Below are 16,073 nucleotides of genomic sequence, written 5' to 3' on the forward strand. Positions count from 1 at the left end.
AGGCACTGCATGCTACCAGTGGCGTAGCGTGGGGGGTGCAGGGGGGGCCGGCCGCACCGGGCGCAACATCTGGGAGTTAGGGTTAGGGGGCGCAAATCCACGGGTTAGGGGGCGCAAATTACTTGCCTTGCCCCGGGTGCTGACAACCCACGCTACGCCACTGCATGCTACAGTGGGAGAACCGTGGAAGCATCATAAGACAGATTAGAGAACTGGGCAAAAACAAACAAAATGAATTTTAACAGGGAGAAATGTAAAGTATTGCACTTGGGCAAAAAAAATGAGAGGCACAAATACAAGATGGGTGACACCTGGCTTGAGAGCAGTACATGTGAAAAGGATCTAGGAGTCTTGGTTGACCACAAACTTGACATGAGCCAACAGTGTGACGCGGCAGCTAAAAAAGCCAATGCAATTCTGGGCTGCATCAATAGGAGTATAGCATCTAGATCAAGGGAAGTAATAGTGCCACTGTATTCTGCTCTGGTCAGACCACACCTGGAGTACTGTGTCCAGTTCTGGGCACCACAATTCAAGAAGGACACTGACAAACTGGAACGTGTCCAGAGGAGGGCAACCAAAATGGTCAAAGGCCTGGAAACGATGGCTTATGAGGAACGGCTAAGGGAGCTGGGCATGTTTAGCCTGGAGAAGAGGAGGTTAAGGGGTGATATGATAGCCATGTTCAAATATATAAAAGGATGTCACATAGAGGAGGGAGAAAGGTTGTTTTCTGCTGCTCCAGAGAAGCGAACACGGAGCAATGGATCCAAACTACAAGAAAGAAGATTCCACCTAAACATTAGGAAGAACTTCCTGACAGTAAGAGCTGTTCGACAGTGGAATTTGCTGCCAAGGAGTGTGGTGGAGTCTCCTACTTTGGAGGTCTTTAAGCAGAGGCTTGACAACCATATGTCAGGAGTGCTCTGATGGTGTTTCCTGCTTGGCAGGGGGTTGGACTCGATGGCCCTTGTGGTCTCTTCCAACTCTATGATTCTATGATTCTATGATTGCAAGAGGCCTGCTGACCCAGCTGGCAACTAGAAGCACACAGCAGGGCACAACTTAATTTATTTATTTTTAAATAAATTGGTGGTGGCCAGTGTGCAGCACTGGGTGACATCACAGATCTCCATCATACCACTTTTCCTCCAGGAGGGCAAGAGGAGAGCTAGTTAATGTCAAACAGATCTGGACAAGGTCATTCTGTATCCAACAGAGATTCAAGCCTTCCTTTTGATTTCTGTCAGATCCATCCAGAACCAGCATTTTCAGACTCTCCCACGACTGTGCCACGCAGGGGATCCAATGGCCACTTCTAATTGGACTTGACTTTGGGAAGCAACCTGCAGAGACGCACAGATGTAGCCACAGACAGGGGCCGATGGCCCTTCCTCCCAGGCACAGCTTGCTCACTTTCCCTGCCTCTTCTGTTGCAGTTCTGTAATCATTTCTAGAAGCCTGGAGACACCAAGCATTGCCTACCATTTTTCACACTTTTCATATTTAGCCTGCTTCAAATTACATCTGTCCAAACCAAGTATTTGGGGCATACATCAGCCAGATAGCCTCTCATTAATGTTCCTCTCCCTCTTCTACAAATTAGATTTGGGCAGCAAATTAAAAAGCTAGGCTTACTTGGCAGCTTTAATATTAAGGCTGAAGTTAAAGAATTTCTCTAGTGCAATTGGATTTCGAGCATGCATCTAGCCTGCAATCCTAAATCCACTTAGCCTCTCGGGTTTTGAGATGTGGAGCAGGAGCTCTTTTTTAAGAATGAGGGCCACACTGCCATCTGGGGAAACCTTCCACAGGCCACATGACAGTGGTAGGCAGAGCCAGAGGCAAAAAGCAGATAAAGCAACGAATGGTGTAGCCTAGTTTATACAGACAAACCTTTCTAGCCACCATCTGGTCAAGTGAGAGCTCAGACACCTTCCAGCTAGGCAAAAAAAAACACAAGGAGGGTATGATTCATAGAACTGTAGAGTTGGAAGGTACCATGAGGGTCATCTAGTCCAACCCCCTGCAATGCAGGGATCTCAACCAAAGCACCCACGACAGGTGGCCATCCAACCTCTGCTTGGAAACCCCCAAGGAAGGAGAACCCATCCAATTCTGAGGCCGATGGTTCCACTGTCGAACAGCTCTGTCAGAAAGTTTTCTGTATGCTTAGTTGGAATTTCCTTTCTTGTAACTTAAAGCCATTTGTTCAAGACTACCCTCCAAAGCAGGAGAAAACAAGCTTGCTCCATCTTCCATGTGACAGGCTTTGAGATATTTGAAGGTAGTTATCATATCTCCTCTCAGTCTCATCTTTTCCAGGCAAAATATACTCAGCTCCTTCAAACATTCCTCATAAGGCTTGGTTTCCAGATCCTTGACCATCCTGGTTGCCCTCCTCTGCACATGAAGTAGGCTTGGTGAGGGATGTGGCCTGGGGAGAATTCTGAGAGAGTAATAGAGAGGCCTAGAGGGCTAGGTTGGGCCTAAGACAGCAAGCTTGGTTCTTTACCATAAGCCTTCACCCTGGTAGGAACAGGAAAGGGTGGGGAGCCTTCCCTAACCACTCAGCCTCAAAAAGGGCAGGGAGCTTTTCTCCCTGTGCGAAGTCAGTCCTCTGAGGGTGGAGAAACCATTCCCTATTCACCTCCAACTGGAGGCACGGCAGAACTCTGACGAGTAATTCTTCTTGGCTAGAGCTGTGAGGGCTTAGATTTCCGTGGCTGGGATATGTGATTAATACACAAGCCAGAGAGACACATCCCTGGAGTGGATGATCTAACTGACCTTTTCCAAATCGGGTGCCTCCCAGTTCTTCAAGGCCTTTGGTGAGTGTTTGCAAAATGGGAGTCGTGGAGTGCACTGTGCGAGGCAGACTAATCCTGCCTTTCCAGCAGCTGCATCAGACCAAGCTCATTCAAAGCTCAAGACCCAAACAATGACATCTTCAGGTGAACTTTCAAGGTTTAATAAATTTCGTCAAACGAGGACAAGCGGAAAAAGCATCCTAAGGACTGCTTGATCTCTAACTCCCAGCCTGATCACAGAGATCATCCACAGAAGCACCGCCAGTTGTCCCCTGTGTTACAGAGGTCTGAGTGGCCTCATCTAGGCATCAACATTTAGTGTTGCCAGTCCCATGCTGTGGTCCACCCTTCCAGCATAGATTTGTCAGGAATGCTCCCTACTAAGTTTCAGGGAGCTTTTTTTTTATGCCCATAGGCCTAGCCCTAGCCAGCAAAGTTCACATTCAAAAAGGGTCTTCCCCTTCCCCGGAGGAATGCTGTCTTCTTAAGGACAAGAAGGGGTTCAACATGTAAACATCTCAGTGCCGCACAAGGTTACTGTGGTCCTGCAGGCAGAAAGGAGGCGGAAACTGATTATGCAAGCACAGAGGGATATGGAAATATTGCAAGCACAGCCACCTTGCAAAACCCTAGATTCAATCACCACACATGTAGTAACAAAAAACAACTTTCTTATTTATACCCCTGGGTTGCATTACGTGCAACGTCACCACACAAATTAAGACTCACAGAAGCTTGCGGCATTCCCTCTTAACTGGCATGGACAGTCAACATGATCTGGATTTTTTTCTAAGAAGTATGGTACAAGTGACTTAGAACAGAAACAGAAGTCAAGAGTCAAGCTCTCTCCAGGAATTATCGCCCCAAGAGGGAACACCGATAGAGGGGGGGTGCAGTTTTACTTCTGCCCCCTTCACATGTTCATAGTATGAGTCCTGTTTTTCCAGGGTTCCAGCTAAGAAGCAGAGCCTCCATGGATACACAAGGCTCCCCGCTGAAGAGGTTCACTGTATGCATGCAGAGGGACTGGAGGAGTCACGTGGGGCCAGGGTTAAACATGTGCCCCCACTGCCCTGCTCTACCACCTGTGTTCCCTCTTCAGGCAATAATGCCCAAGGAGGACTTCAGAAACCTGATCTTCCAAACATTCCAGAACTGCAAGTGGTTAGAGCTTCAGCGACTCTGTAACAAGGAAACTTGCAGACATGTATTTCAATATCTTATTTTTTCTGGATGCATCCTTCCAATAACAGCTCCTCTATACAGTGGTACCTCGGGTTAAGTACTTAAATCGTTCCGGAGGTCTGTTCTTAACCTGAAACTGTTCTTAACCTGAAGCACCACTTTAACTAATGGGGCCTCCTGCTGCCGCGCCGCTGCTGGAGCACGATTTCTGTTCTCATCCTGAAGCAAAGTTCTTAACCCAAGGTACTATTTCTGGGTTAGCAGAGTCTGGAACCTGAAGCAAATGTAACCTGAAGCGTATGTAACCCAAGGTACCACTGTATTGGTTGGCTTCACGCAGCATGACATGCCAAACTACGGCTTAGCACAAACATGCAAGTGTGCAGCTCCAGGAAAAGGGATTGCAGCCCTTTGCTTCTCGTTGGCTGATTTTCTGCTGCACTGAGTCATCCGATGCCCAAGCTTATGGTTTAGCTATCCCGGACAAACCACAACCCATAAACCACAGGACAATCCCTGGCTACAGCTAAACCACAAGCCTGGTTTTGGATGGCACATTAAGGCAAACCATTGCTTAGCTCAGTGCAGCAGCAGGATGACCATGGAGGAGCCAAGCATGTGCAATCTCCTCTCCTGAACATTCACACAAAGTCATGGACTAGCTTGGGGTGGCCTGCAAACCAGGCCGTTGCTGCACAAATTTTAGGATCATCCATAAAATATCAGGGTTGGGTGCTTGTTTGGGGGTAAGTAGTGCTTTTACCCCTTCATGGATCACTGCCTTGCCGTGGCGAAGGGGCTTGAATAACTCAGAGAAGCTATGAACTACACCGTGCAGGGCACCCAAGATGGACAGGTCGTAGTGGAGAGTTTTGACCAAACGTGATCCACCTGGAGCAGGAACCAGCAAGCCACTCCAGTATCCCTGCCAAGAAAACTGCATGGACAAAGACAACTTTGACCAAACTGCGACAGGCAGTGGAAGACAGGAGTGCCTGGCATGCTCTGGTCCATGGGGCCACGAAGAGTCAGACACGACTAAACGACTAAACAACAACAGTTCTTTTATACCAGCTGTCCAAAAATTACTTCTAGTCCTATTAATGTTTTGGTCAAAAGACAACATGCACGCAAGCGACTAATGCTATGACGAAAGGGGGTCAAAAGAGTTTGACAGCGCAATCCCAATAAATGTGCCACAAGCTTGTTTTACTCAGAAGTAAGCCCCACTGAGTTCAATCAGACTTATTCTCAAATTAAGTGTGTGTAGGACTTAAGCCTTCATCTCCAGGATTTCTGCATACGACTTAGGAGCAGACACAGGCACCCTTCCCATACGCATCCTGCACAATGAGAGGCATTGCCCAGGGTGCAAGCCCGAGCCGTTAGAGAGAAACAGCATGCATATGCAAGGGAGAATGTGGATGAATCACATTGAGCAACATGTGTGAGTCCAGCAAACAATCAAACTATTTCTCAGTGATCCTGTTTGTCATTGATGGTGGTAGGAGCATTTCCCTCTCAACTGGATACAGATCAGCTGGGGTCAAGAGCCACACAACAGTGTGAATTAAGGCACCCATGGGTGGGCACACAACCCCACTTTCTGTGCTATGATGTCAAATTACTGGGAAGTGAGAAAGAGACCACAGTAAGCCAAAAGGCGAAAACCTTTCCAGCATTACTGTTTATCCTAGAAATGACTTGGGGTGAGCTGCAGGGTTGTGATCAAAACTATACTGTCAGCAACAGCCCAATGCATTTTTGGAATTTCTGTTCTATCTGGCTGCTCCTGCTTTTGGCAGGGGTCTGCCTGTTTAAATCCTTTATACCTTTTTCTGCAATAAACCTGCGCCTGACTTCAAGCACACCATATTCCAGATTGCAAAGGTCCATTTCAAAACTCTGGGGATTCAACAGAGAGGTTGCTTCGTTTCTTTGACGAACAATTTACATAAGTTTAGATCTTGCAGCCATCTACCCCCACCCGCCTGTTTCTGAATAAAAGGTTCTTAATGCCTTTAACAAGAATAAAGTGCTCAATGAGAGAATAGAATCAAGTTAATGTAATCCCCCTCATATCTTAAATGGGATAACTTTATCCTCAACATTCCCTCCCACCCAAATACATTGTTAAAAGGACCCACTGGTTTAACTTCTACTTCTTCAAACATCTCAGCTGGCTTCCACTTACGGTCATGTTACTTTCCTTCAGGTTTCTGTCCTTCACCTATTTTCTTTTTAAGGAATTTATTGGTTATAATGCAACTACCCAAGGGCAAATCAGAATGGTGGTTTAGAGAGACCATACTGAGTTGGACTTGGGACAGCTGCACTGCAGGCAATGCATTGCTCAAAAAAGCAGGCTGAAGGAACGCAGAATGATTTGGGGTGGCTGCACAATGTGGTACCCAGTGTGGTGCCCATGGGCACCAAGGCACCAGGTGGCCACGGGAAACACACAGGCAAGAACCTGAGCGCTACAGCACTCTCCCTTCCTCTGGTTTCCAGGAACTGGTATTCGGAAACATTACTGCTCAGACCATGAAGGCAGAGCATAGCCATCACTGCTAGTAGCCCCAGGCAGCCTTCTCCCCTGTAAATGTTAAAGCCATCCAAGTTGGTGGCCATCAATGCCTCTTGCGGGAGCGAGTGCCATAGTTTAACTATGTGCTGTGTGAAAAAAGACTTCCTTTTATACGTCCTGAATCTTCCAACATTCAGCTTCATAATAAGATGCCCCCATGAATTCTAGTGTTATGAGAGAGGGAGGAAAAACTCTTTTCTGCCCACTTTCTCCAGCCATAATTTCATAAACTTCTATCATGTCACTTTGTACTATTTCACTAAACTGGAAGGTCCCAAATGCTGCAACCTTTCCTTATACAGGAGTTGTTCCATCTTCCTGATCATTTCGGTGGCCCTTTGTGAACCTTTCTAAACCACCAAAGGACTGTTTTTGGTTTTATTTAAAGGGTTTTGCTGCTCCTTAACCCACAGTGCAAACCTGAACGTTTAGTATGTGCTTGAATCCCTCCCACAAAATACTGACCGTCTGGAGGGCACCTGAATCACCATCAGTTCATCCTACCAATATAATGCCCATGGTAAATAGGAAGACCATATTCTTACCCTAAATAATAGTTACTCTTCATATTTGCCTTCTGCAATGCTAGAAACCCTATCCCACGCAGTCTGACAATCTGTCATCAGTTAACTAGATCACAATAGATTCAGAAAGGTTCCCCCATCTCAGAATACCCTTTTTTTTTTTGCTTCAAGTGACACTCCAATCACTTTGATCCTCAACTGACTTGTTACTTGGAGAAAATGTGCTTAACTTTAAGATCCAATTTTATTATTGTATAAAATTAATGTGAGTTTGCCTGTATCAGCTTCATTGTCTGTATCCTTGACAAGATGACAAGCACAAGGGTGGGATTCTAATCTACATGAGCAACTGCAAGGCAATGGTAACTCCTCCAGATTTCATTAATGATGGTCATAAGAGTCCATGTGACATTAGACATGGATAGTATTAAAATAGATAGAATAGCCCTAGATCGCCTGGCTTCAATCATATAGCAGTTCACGGGATCTTGAAAAGTCATTCAACTCAGCATCTGTTCCTATTGAGAAGTCAGTGTTGTAGCAAGTCCTTCAGTTTTACCAAAGTAAGTTGAGCTTGAACACCACCAAAAATAGTGTAGATAGACAACAGTTTGGTTGGTTTTCATCTTCTGCTGTCTTAAACTGGCCTCTCATTATCAGGGAATCTCAGGTCCTTCAGATGTTGTTGGATACCCCTCAGCTCCAGTCAAGCAGCATTCTTCCCATCTGAAATTAGCAACTGATGTTCTGCCTCTGACAGTGGAGGTAGACCCTGACGCCATCATGGCTAGTGGCCACCAATAGCCTTGTCCTCCATGAATTATCTTTTAAAGCCACCCAAGTAGGTAGCTATCACTAACTCTCGGGGAAGGAAATTCCATGGGACTGAGAACCGGGGAGTCAGCCAAAAGCCATCTGTTTCCTAGGCTTCAGGATGGAGCCATTCCTTAGAGATCTACAACAGGGGTGGCTAACCTGTGACTCTCCAAGTTGAAGCTGCTGCACTACAACTGCCATTACCCCTGGCTAGAGCTGATGGGAGTTTTAGTTCTGAAACATACTGGAGTGTCGCAGGTTAGCCGCCCCTGCTCTACAAACAGTGCTGAGCTTGCTAACCATATCCCCTTCTTCCATCCCACCCAACCCTTTGAAGCCTTCAGGTGAACCTGACCTCCTGAAGGATATATCAGGTCCCTAGTCCAATCCTCAATGAAAAATTCCCATTCTTCTGTTTGCTCATGGTACCTGGAACATAGAAGTCTAGGAAGCATGACAGAGTTCCATGGTGGGGCTCAGCAATACAGGAATTCCAACAACGACCCCCCCACCACTTTGATCCAGGGTCAATAATGTTCTCTCAACAAAGAGGGCTTTCCTTCACAAAATGGAGGGCAGCCCACATAATAATCAAGTGCCACCTCAAAGCCACCCCCTGCCCCTATTACGTAGGCCAGAAGAAAATACTGAGCAAAGAAAATGGGAGTATTTTTCTTCTTCAAATATGCCTGCTTTTGAAGGATCAGAGCAACCTAGGCAGCTCTCCTTCCTGTTGCTAAGAGAGACAGGTGTTTAGGTACTGCAGCAACCTTCATAACCAGAAGATTCTCTCACTGCCGACAGGCTCTGCAATCTGCAATGTAATATAGTATGGACAGCCATAGTTCCCCGCCCCCCAAAAAATAAAGCATGGCACAGTATCTCCTTCCACATTCAGCTAAAGGTGTAAACAAGATGCCCCAATTAAAAGGGTCCAGGCATTCTGACATCTATTGTTCTGCAAAGGAATACTAGTATATTTTCAACATCAGAATCTGTTCTATTTCCCACTAAAGCACTCTTTGCTAACCGGGCACCCTTCAGATGTTCTGAATTGCCACTCCCATCAGCTGCAGCCCACACAGCCGTAGCTGAGGCTGATGGGAGTTGCAGTCCTAAACATCTGGAAGGTGCCAGCTGGGTAAAAGCTGTGCTAAACTTTCTCTACCCCAACTCCAGGTTCTCATATGTGGTGGACTTCAAAGCAGCTAGTCCAATCAGATTCTGTCCTCACATAACCCCCAACTGGTTCCCCTCTTCACTAATGTCACCTTCCCATGATTTTTGTTAGACCACAAAGATATTTGCTGCCCACATTCATCTCAAGAGGATTTCTGGCCAGATAAGAGGAGTATATGAGAATCAATGCCCTTCCAATGTAGACCTCTCCTATTTTGAGATCCCCTGCACTTGTTTCAAACTAGGATCTAAGAATAAAACTGTTGGAGAGGGGGACAGATGGGCAGAAGTGAAAAAAGGGAGGGGGGGCTATGTTTGTGCATGCTTGCATAGAATCAGAGTTGTAAGATATCTCAAGAGAGTAGTCCACCTTCAGAGGCAACTTGCTCCACAGCTCACCTGAATCTAAATATTTCTTTTTCTTTTCATCTGAACCCATTGATTCAGATCCTACCTGCTGGAGTGACAGAAATTAAATTTGTTCCATCATCTGTGAGACAGTGCTTCACATTTTTGAAGATGGTTATTATCATCATCTCTCTAATTGCCTCTTTTCCAGACTAAATATGTCCAACTCATTCAACCTTTCATCACAGGACTTGGTTCACCCAGACACTTTGTCAGACTTCTCTGGACACGTTCCAGTTCTTAGATATCCTTAAATTGCAGTGCCTCCAGGTGAGATCCAACATAAGCAGAACAGAGTGGTATCATTACTTATTGTGATCTGGACACTATGCAGCTGTTGACACAACCTTGAATTGCATTAGCCTTTCTAGATGCCACATCACACTGCTCACATTTGCTGAGCTTGTAGTTTACTATAATAATAATAATCTATTATTTATACCCCGCCCATCTGGCTGAGTTTCCCCAGCCACTCTGGGCGGCTCCCAATCAGTGTTGAAAACAGTACAGCATTACATATTAAAAACTTCCCTGAAGTTTACTAAAACCCCTACATCCTTTTCACATGTACTGCTGTCAAGCCAGATGTCATCCACTCTGTATTTAAGCATCCAATTCCTCCCACCTAAACATAGAACTTGACATTTATCCTGGTTGAGAAATTTGTTAGTTCTATAACAATAATAATTTTATTATTTATACCCCTCCATCTGGCTGGGTTTCACCAGCCACTCTAGGCAGCTTACAGCATATCTAAAATCTCCATCCTGTCAAGATCTTGGGTACTACAGTGGTGCCTTGCAAGACGAAAAGAATCCGTTCCGCAATTCTCTTCGTCTAGCGGTTTTTTCGTCTTACGAAGCAAGCCCATTGACAGCTTAGCGGATTAGCGCTACAGCGGTCTAGCGGCTTTTCGTGATCAGCTGTTAAGCGGGTTATCAGCGGAACAGCTGATAGGCGGCTTAGCGGCTTAGGAAAAGGGGGGGAGCGAAAAAACCCGCGGGGACGCGCAAGATTTTTTCGTCTTGCGAAGCAACCCCATAGGGAAATTCGTTTTGTGAAGCGCCTCCAAAACGGAAAACCCTTTCGTCTAGCGGGTTTTCCGTCTTGCGAGGCGTTCGTCTTGCGGGGCACCACTGTATTTTTGTCTTCAAAGGCATTAGCTATACTACCCAGCTAGCTTGGTGTCACCTGCCAAGTCGATTAGTGATCCCACCACTCCTTCATCCTTCATAAAAGACATTAAACAACACTGGGCCCAGGACAGAACCCCACAACTCCCTCACATGCCATTTTCCTCCCGATTGACAAGTGTCCATCAACAAGCTGCAAACCAATCTAAGAGGAGAACCTCCCAGCCCACATTTTACCAGCTTGCCAAGAAGTATATCATGGGGGACCTTGTTGAAAGCCTTGTTTGTCTGTTTCAGCAATACATGGATCCTTGGGTGCGCCTCGCCCGGCAATTTAACACAGCTGAGTCCAACAGATGCCTTTTGTCTCTGCTTTAGGACTGGAGAAAGAGAGAGAGATTGTGCTTTCTCTGAAAAGTGACACTTCCTACTCTTCCATGGTATTCTTTTCCTCCTGTTCCTAAGCAACCTGAAGTGTTCCAATATATCAGTATCTCAAACATCACAGCTTGTGCTCATTCCAAGCACCAGCGTGGCACCTGTGAAAATAAAAATTAGAGATTTGACCACAGAAAATTGGCCAGGAATAGCCCCACAATGCAAGTGCCAAAGATCCCCTTGCCAACTAACATAAAAGGAAACTGTTCCTGCATGGGGTTCTGAGCCACTTTCTGTTTTGTCAGTCAACAACAAAGGACACATCTAGAAAAGGTTAGGAACTTGGACACGAACTTGGCAGTAAAGAATGCCCTCAATCTTCTCAGCAACAGACCAGTTCCTATTCCTACCACAACTAAAGAACATCTTAACACAGAGCAGTGGGCACCAAAACTTAGCTCCCTCTAAGTTCATCATCACATATTCATCTGCAAGGACAATTCTGAACCTGTAGAGCAGAAGCAAGAGCTGTTAGCAAATGCTGCTAATGGGAACAGCCATCTCCACCAACTACAGCATAATTTGCCATGATTCTCCCCAGCATAAAGCAACCATGTTCACTCTTAAAAATCTGGGGACGTTCAGATGTGCACCTTCCAGATCTGTTAATATAAGTGTATAGACATATACACATCAAGGCTGAGCGATAATGCACAAGATTCAAGTACTCTTCAGACACTGCATGCATGCATTTATGAAAGGCAACCAACAACCCTTCATGAATCTCCTGCAAAACTTGAGCCAAGTTTGTTTTCATAAACAGCATCATAGTTTTACAAGATGCCTGAAAAGCAGGTGTGGTAAACCTCTGGCTCTCCAGATGTTGCTGAATTACAACTCCCATCATCCCTGACCATTGACCATGCTCATCTGAGATGGTGAGAGCTGTGGTCCAAAATTTATGGAGGGCACCAGCTTGGGACAGGCTGCTTTGCAGCCCTGCGTATAGCAAAAGATGTACCTGCTTTGTTAAAGCCCAACAAACTTTGCACAGCAGGACACACTGACTGAAAAGCACAAATGATGAGCTGTATAAACAATACAAACTGCTAATAGAAGCAAGATTCCAAGTCATGATTTGTCTGCATGGAGACAGTTCCCATCAGTTGCCATGGAATGTGACAGAGCCTGTGGCTACACAAAGCTTTTCAAAAGCAGCTTGCTTTGGTAGCATACCCTCTTCTGTACAGTATTTGCATAAATACTTGTTTACCAGTTTGAGAGGTTAATCTTCCTTCCCTCTCCTCCCCCAAATTAATCTCAGCAAACTAGCTCAGGGAATCAATTAGTAAGTGCTACGAGCTGTGGCCCTCCACAAGTTGAACTACATCTCCCCTCTTTCCTGACTACTGGCAACATTGGTTGAGGCTGGTGGGAGTTGGAGTCCATCCCCATATTGGACATCTGCATATTCCTGCATTGCATGAGCTTGGACTAGCTTAGACTCAGGGTCCCTTCCAACCTACAATTCTATGATTCTAATATCTGAAGGGTCACAGGCTTAGCTATCCCTGCTTTAGTCAGCACCATTTGTAACCCCCAAAGACACTTCTAACAAGGGCCAAGTAAACGGAAGGAAGAGGGAAACCCCTGTTCTTCATGACACTGAGGATGGCAGAATGAGGTACACAGCCAGGATAAACACACAAGTCTTCTTTTCCAATAGGATGAGCATGGGTGTGGGTTTCTCCCTTTCAACCAAGAGCTTCTTGTCCTGGCCTTTTGCTGAAACAGCCTCTGACCTTCTTATGATATATGTGATAGCCAGCATGGCATGTGTGTTTATTGCAATGCACATGAAGCCATACATCTCTCCACTCTAACAGAAACTTAAGTACGGTGGTACCTCGGGTTAAGTACTGAATTCGTTCCGGAGATCCGTTCTTAACCTGAAACTGCTCTTAACCTGAAGCACCATTTTAGCTAATGGGGCCTCCTGTGCCGCCGCACCGTTGGAGCCCGATTTCTGTTCTTATCCTGAAAAAAAGTTCTTAACCTGAAGCGTATGTAACCCAAGGTACCACTGTATTCCAAAAAACTATTTTATTTGTCTATATCAGAAATAAGGAACCAGTGGCCCTTCAGTTGTTGTTGGATTCCAAGTCCCAGACTTGGAAGACATATTTTCCATCCCTTGGTGTAACAGTTGTCCTGGAGCAGTTACAGCAAATTGCTTATTGACCACAATTTAACTGACAGGCACAGGAAGACTAAAATGGATACAGCATCTAAGAGCATGATCTGTCTTCTCAGAAGCTGAGTCCCCTTTGAGTTCGGTGGGGCTCACTCTATAATAAATGGTTCTAGGACTGAAACCTAAAGCCATTAATTTCAATGTGAATAATAGGTGCACCTAACTAAACTATACATCAGGTCAGTATGAAGGCTGCCTGCCCAAACAATCCCAAATACCTAACCATGTACATCAGACACTTTTTATCCATCCTACCAACAGAACACCCAAGTAGCATTATTTTTTTTAAAAAAAGTCATCTGCCCCACCCGCTGCCCTTGACAGTAACAGTTCACCAGACCAATCTTCATTTCAACAAGGCGCAAAGAGGTGAGAACAAGCACTGACGAGTAAGTGGAGAAAACAAATAGAAGAAGCTGGGTGAAAGTAATTGAACAGATGGATGTTATGTAGTGGTATCACACACACACACACACCCCATCATCATTATTACCAGTGTTAATTAGCAGTGTACAGATTTCTGGGACAAGAGCTGCCACTGCTGCCTTGCTAAAAAGTTAACTAGCGAAAGCCAGCACAAAGTACACAACACAAAGTGAAGCAGAAGAGTAAGTAATTGTGTGAGTAAGGCCTCAGTGATTCCCTCACACCCCTCTCTCCTATTCAAACCTTTCATCTTGTACATCACTTTGCAGCCACCAACTTACACTTGTCAAGCCCAGAGACCAATTCTCCCACCCCCACCCCCCAAAAAATTATACATCCACACTAGTCATGTTTTACTACTGGCAATTATGGGCTAAATATCACCACTCAGGTGGTACACCTGTTGTTCAATCCCTCTTTATGAACAGATGTCTATCATATCCATCACGGAAGGCAGCAAACCCCAAACTATCCTCCAGATGACACATTTTTTTAAAAAACTACCAACTTGGGATAATGCCTTTTTCCTAGATGAGTGAAAACCCACCCCACTCATCCCTGCACAAACTTCCTGAAGAACCTCAAAAGATCTGATCGGAATCTCAGCTTCTCCCTGCGACCCAAGATACTCTTGGATATGTGTATACCTCTGTGCATATGTGTGTGTGTGTGTGTACACACAATAAAAAAAAAAATCTGTGTTCACTCTCCCATACACAAACCCTTGTTCCACAAATGTACACCTTTCTTTTTCGGGGGGGGGGAGAGAAACCTGCACATTATCCCTAAAGTCCACATCAGCCTTTGCACATCACAAAGGCACGCACCTCCAACACCCCTGCCTAACTCGTCCCACCCAAGCCAAGCCAAGCCCCCAGACCCTTAAAAATAAGAATAAAAAACCCCACCCCACGGAAAGCCCCACCCCATCCGCCCCACCCTGCCGGCAGACACCCCGTTATGTCGCCTCCGCGTCCCCGCCCCCCACCACATTCCGCTGCGTGAACCCCACAAACACGCGCGCGCCCAGGGTCAGCCTCCCCTCCCGGCCAACCGCCTCGCCCCCCACCCCGCCCCGGCGTGGGGAGCTCCGTCCAGCGACCGCCCACCTCACCTGGGCACGCAGCTGGGCGCCGAGCGGTCGATCTCCCAGGTGGCGAAGAGGTTCATAGGGACCGGGACCGGCCCGAGACCCCCAGAGACCCCCGACACCGCCCCGCACGGACCCGGAGCGGGCACGGCCGAGCCGGCAACCGCCGCCACCGCCCCGGGCCCGGACCCCAGAGAGCCCGCTGCTCCCGCTGCCGTCGCCGCCGCCATCGCGCCGCTACCCTGGGTGCGCTGGGAGGGGAGAGAAGGCGGGCCGGCGGTCGGGGGGCGGCCGGGACCCTCGGCCCAGCCCCGACCTCCGCCTCACAGCACGGGCGGAGTGGGGCGTGGCCTCGCGCGCGCCGGGCCAATCGCGAGAGGCGCGCGGGCGGGGCGGGGCCCGCCGCGGCCTCGGCCCAACCAGCGCGGGGAGGAGCGGCCGGCTCTGGGCCGCCGACCAATCGGAGGCGCGGGAGGAGGCTTTTGAAAGGAGGAAAGGCTCGGCTGGGCGTGGCCTCGGGGGATGGAGAGACTGGAGAAAGGGGTGGGGCGAAGCCGGACCCTCGAAGGACCAGAGAAGAGCTGAGTGACGCGGGGCTCGCCCAATAACGAAATATAATGCATAGCCACTGTGGCTGTTTGGCCAATGACTCCACTGGTTCACCTCGGTGTTCTGTCGGCAAGCCCCACATTCCACTGCCATATGCCGTTGCCCCTTCAGCCAGCGGATCTTCAGTATAGGATTCCTCCTTCAAACATGTAAAGCTTCGTTATGTGACCAATTTGGTTCAGTCCAGAAATCTCAGATGCACATCTGCTTCTGAATCCATGGCTGTCAGGTTGACAGCAGCAGCGGTGCATTCCCACCTCTCATTTTACAGTACCTGTGCAATCTGGCATTTAACACCAGTTTATACGTATATATTTTTCTGGTTTTATATATATATTTTACTGGTTTTCCCAGTAGTGATGTATAGAAGTGAGAGCTGGACCATAAAGAAGACTGATCGCCAAATAATTGATGCTTTTGAATTATGGTGTTGGGGGAGACTCTTGAGAGTCCCATGGACTGCAAGAAGATCAAACCTCTCCATTCTTAAGGAAATCAGCCCTGAGTGCTCACTGGAAGGACAGATCCTGAAGCTGAGGCTCCAATACTTTGGCCACCTCATGAGAAGAGAAGACTCTCTGGAAAAGACCCTGATGTTGGGAAAGATGGAGGGCACAAGGAGAAGGGAACGGCAGAGGACAAGATGGTTGACAGTGTTCTCGAAGCTACCAGCA

At 47.0% G+C, this 16,073-nt stretch overlaps 1 protein-coding gene across 4 annotated transcripts in view; it reads right to left on the minus strand.

The window, feature by feature from the left end:
• LOC308583955 (phosphofurin acidic cluster sorting protein 2-like) overlaps positions 1–15,035 on the minus strand; it is a 191,756-nt gene extending 176,721 nt beyond the window's left edge. For all 4 annotated transcript variants that reach the window (XM_081188473.1, XM_081188472.1, XM_081188471.1 and 1 more), the window contains exon 1: positions 14,815–15,035. In XM_081188473.1, coding sequence (XP_081044599.1) covers positions 14,815–15,020 — 206 coding nt within the window. In that variant the 5' untranslated portion in view covers positions 15,021–15,035. The remainder of the gene's footprint in view (positions 1–14,814) is intronic.
• Between the last annotated feature and the right edge of the window lie 1,038 nt (positions 15,036–16,073).

The sequence above is a fragment of the Podarcis bocagei genome, assembly GCF_964188305.1.
Source record: "Podarcis bocagei genome assembly, chromosome: 3".
NCBI classification, from domain to species: domain Eukaryota; kingdom Metazoa; phylum Chordata; class Lepidosauria; order Squamata; family Lacertidae; genus Podarcis; species Podarcis bocagei.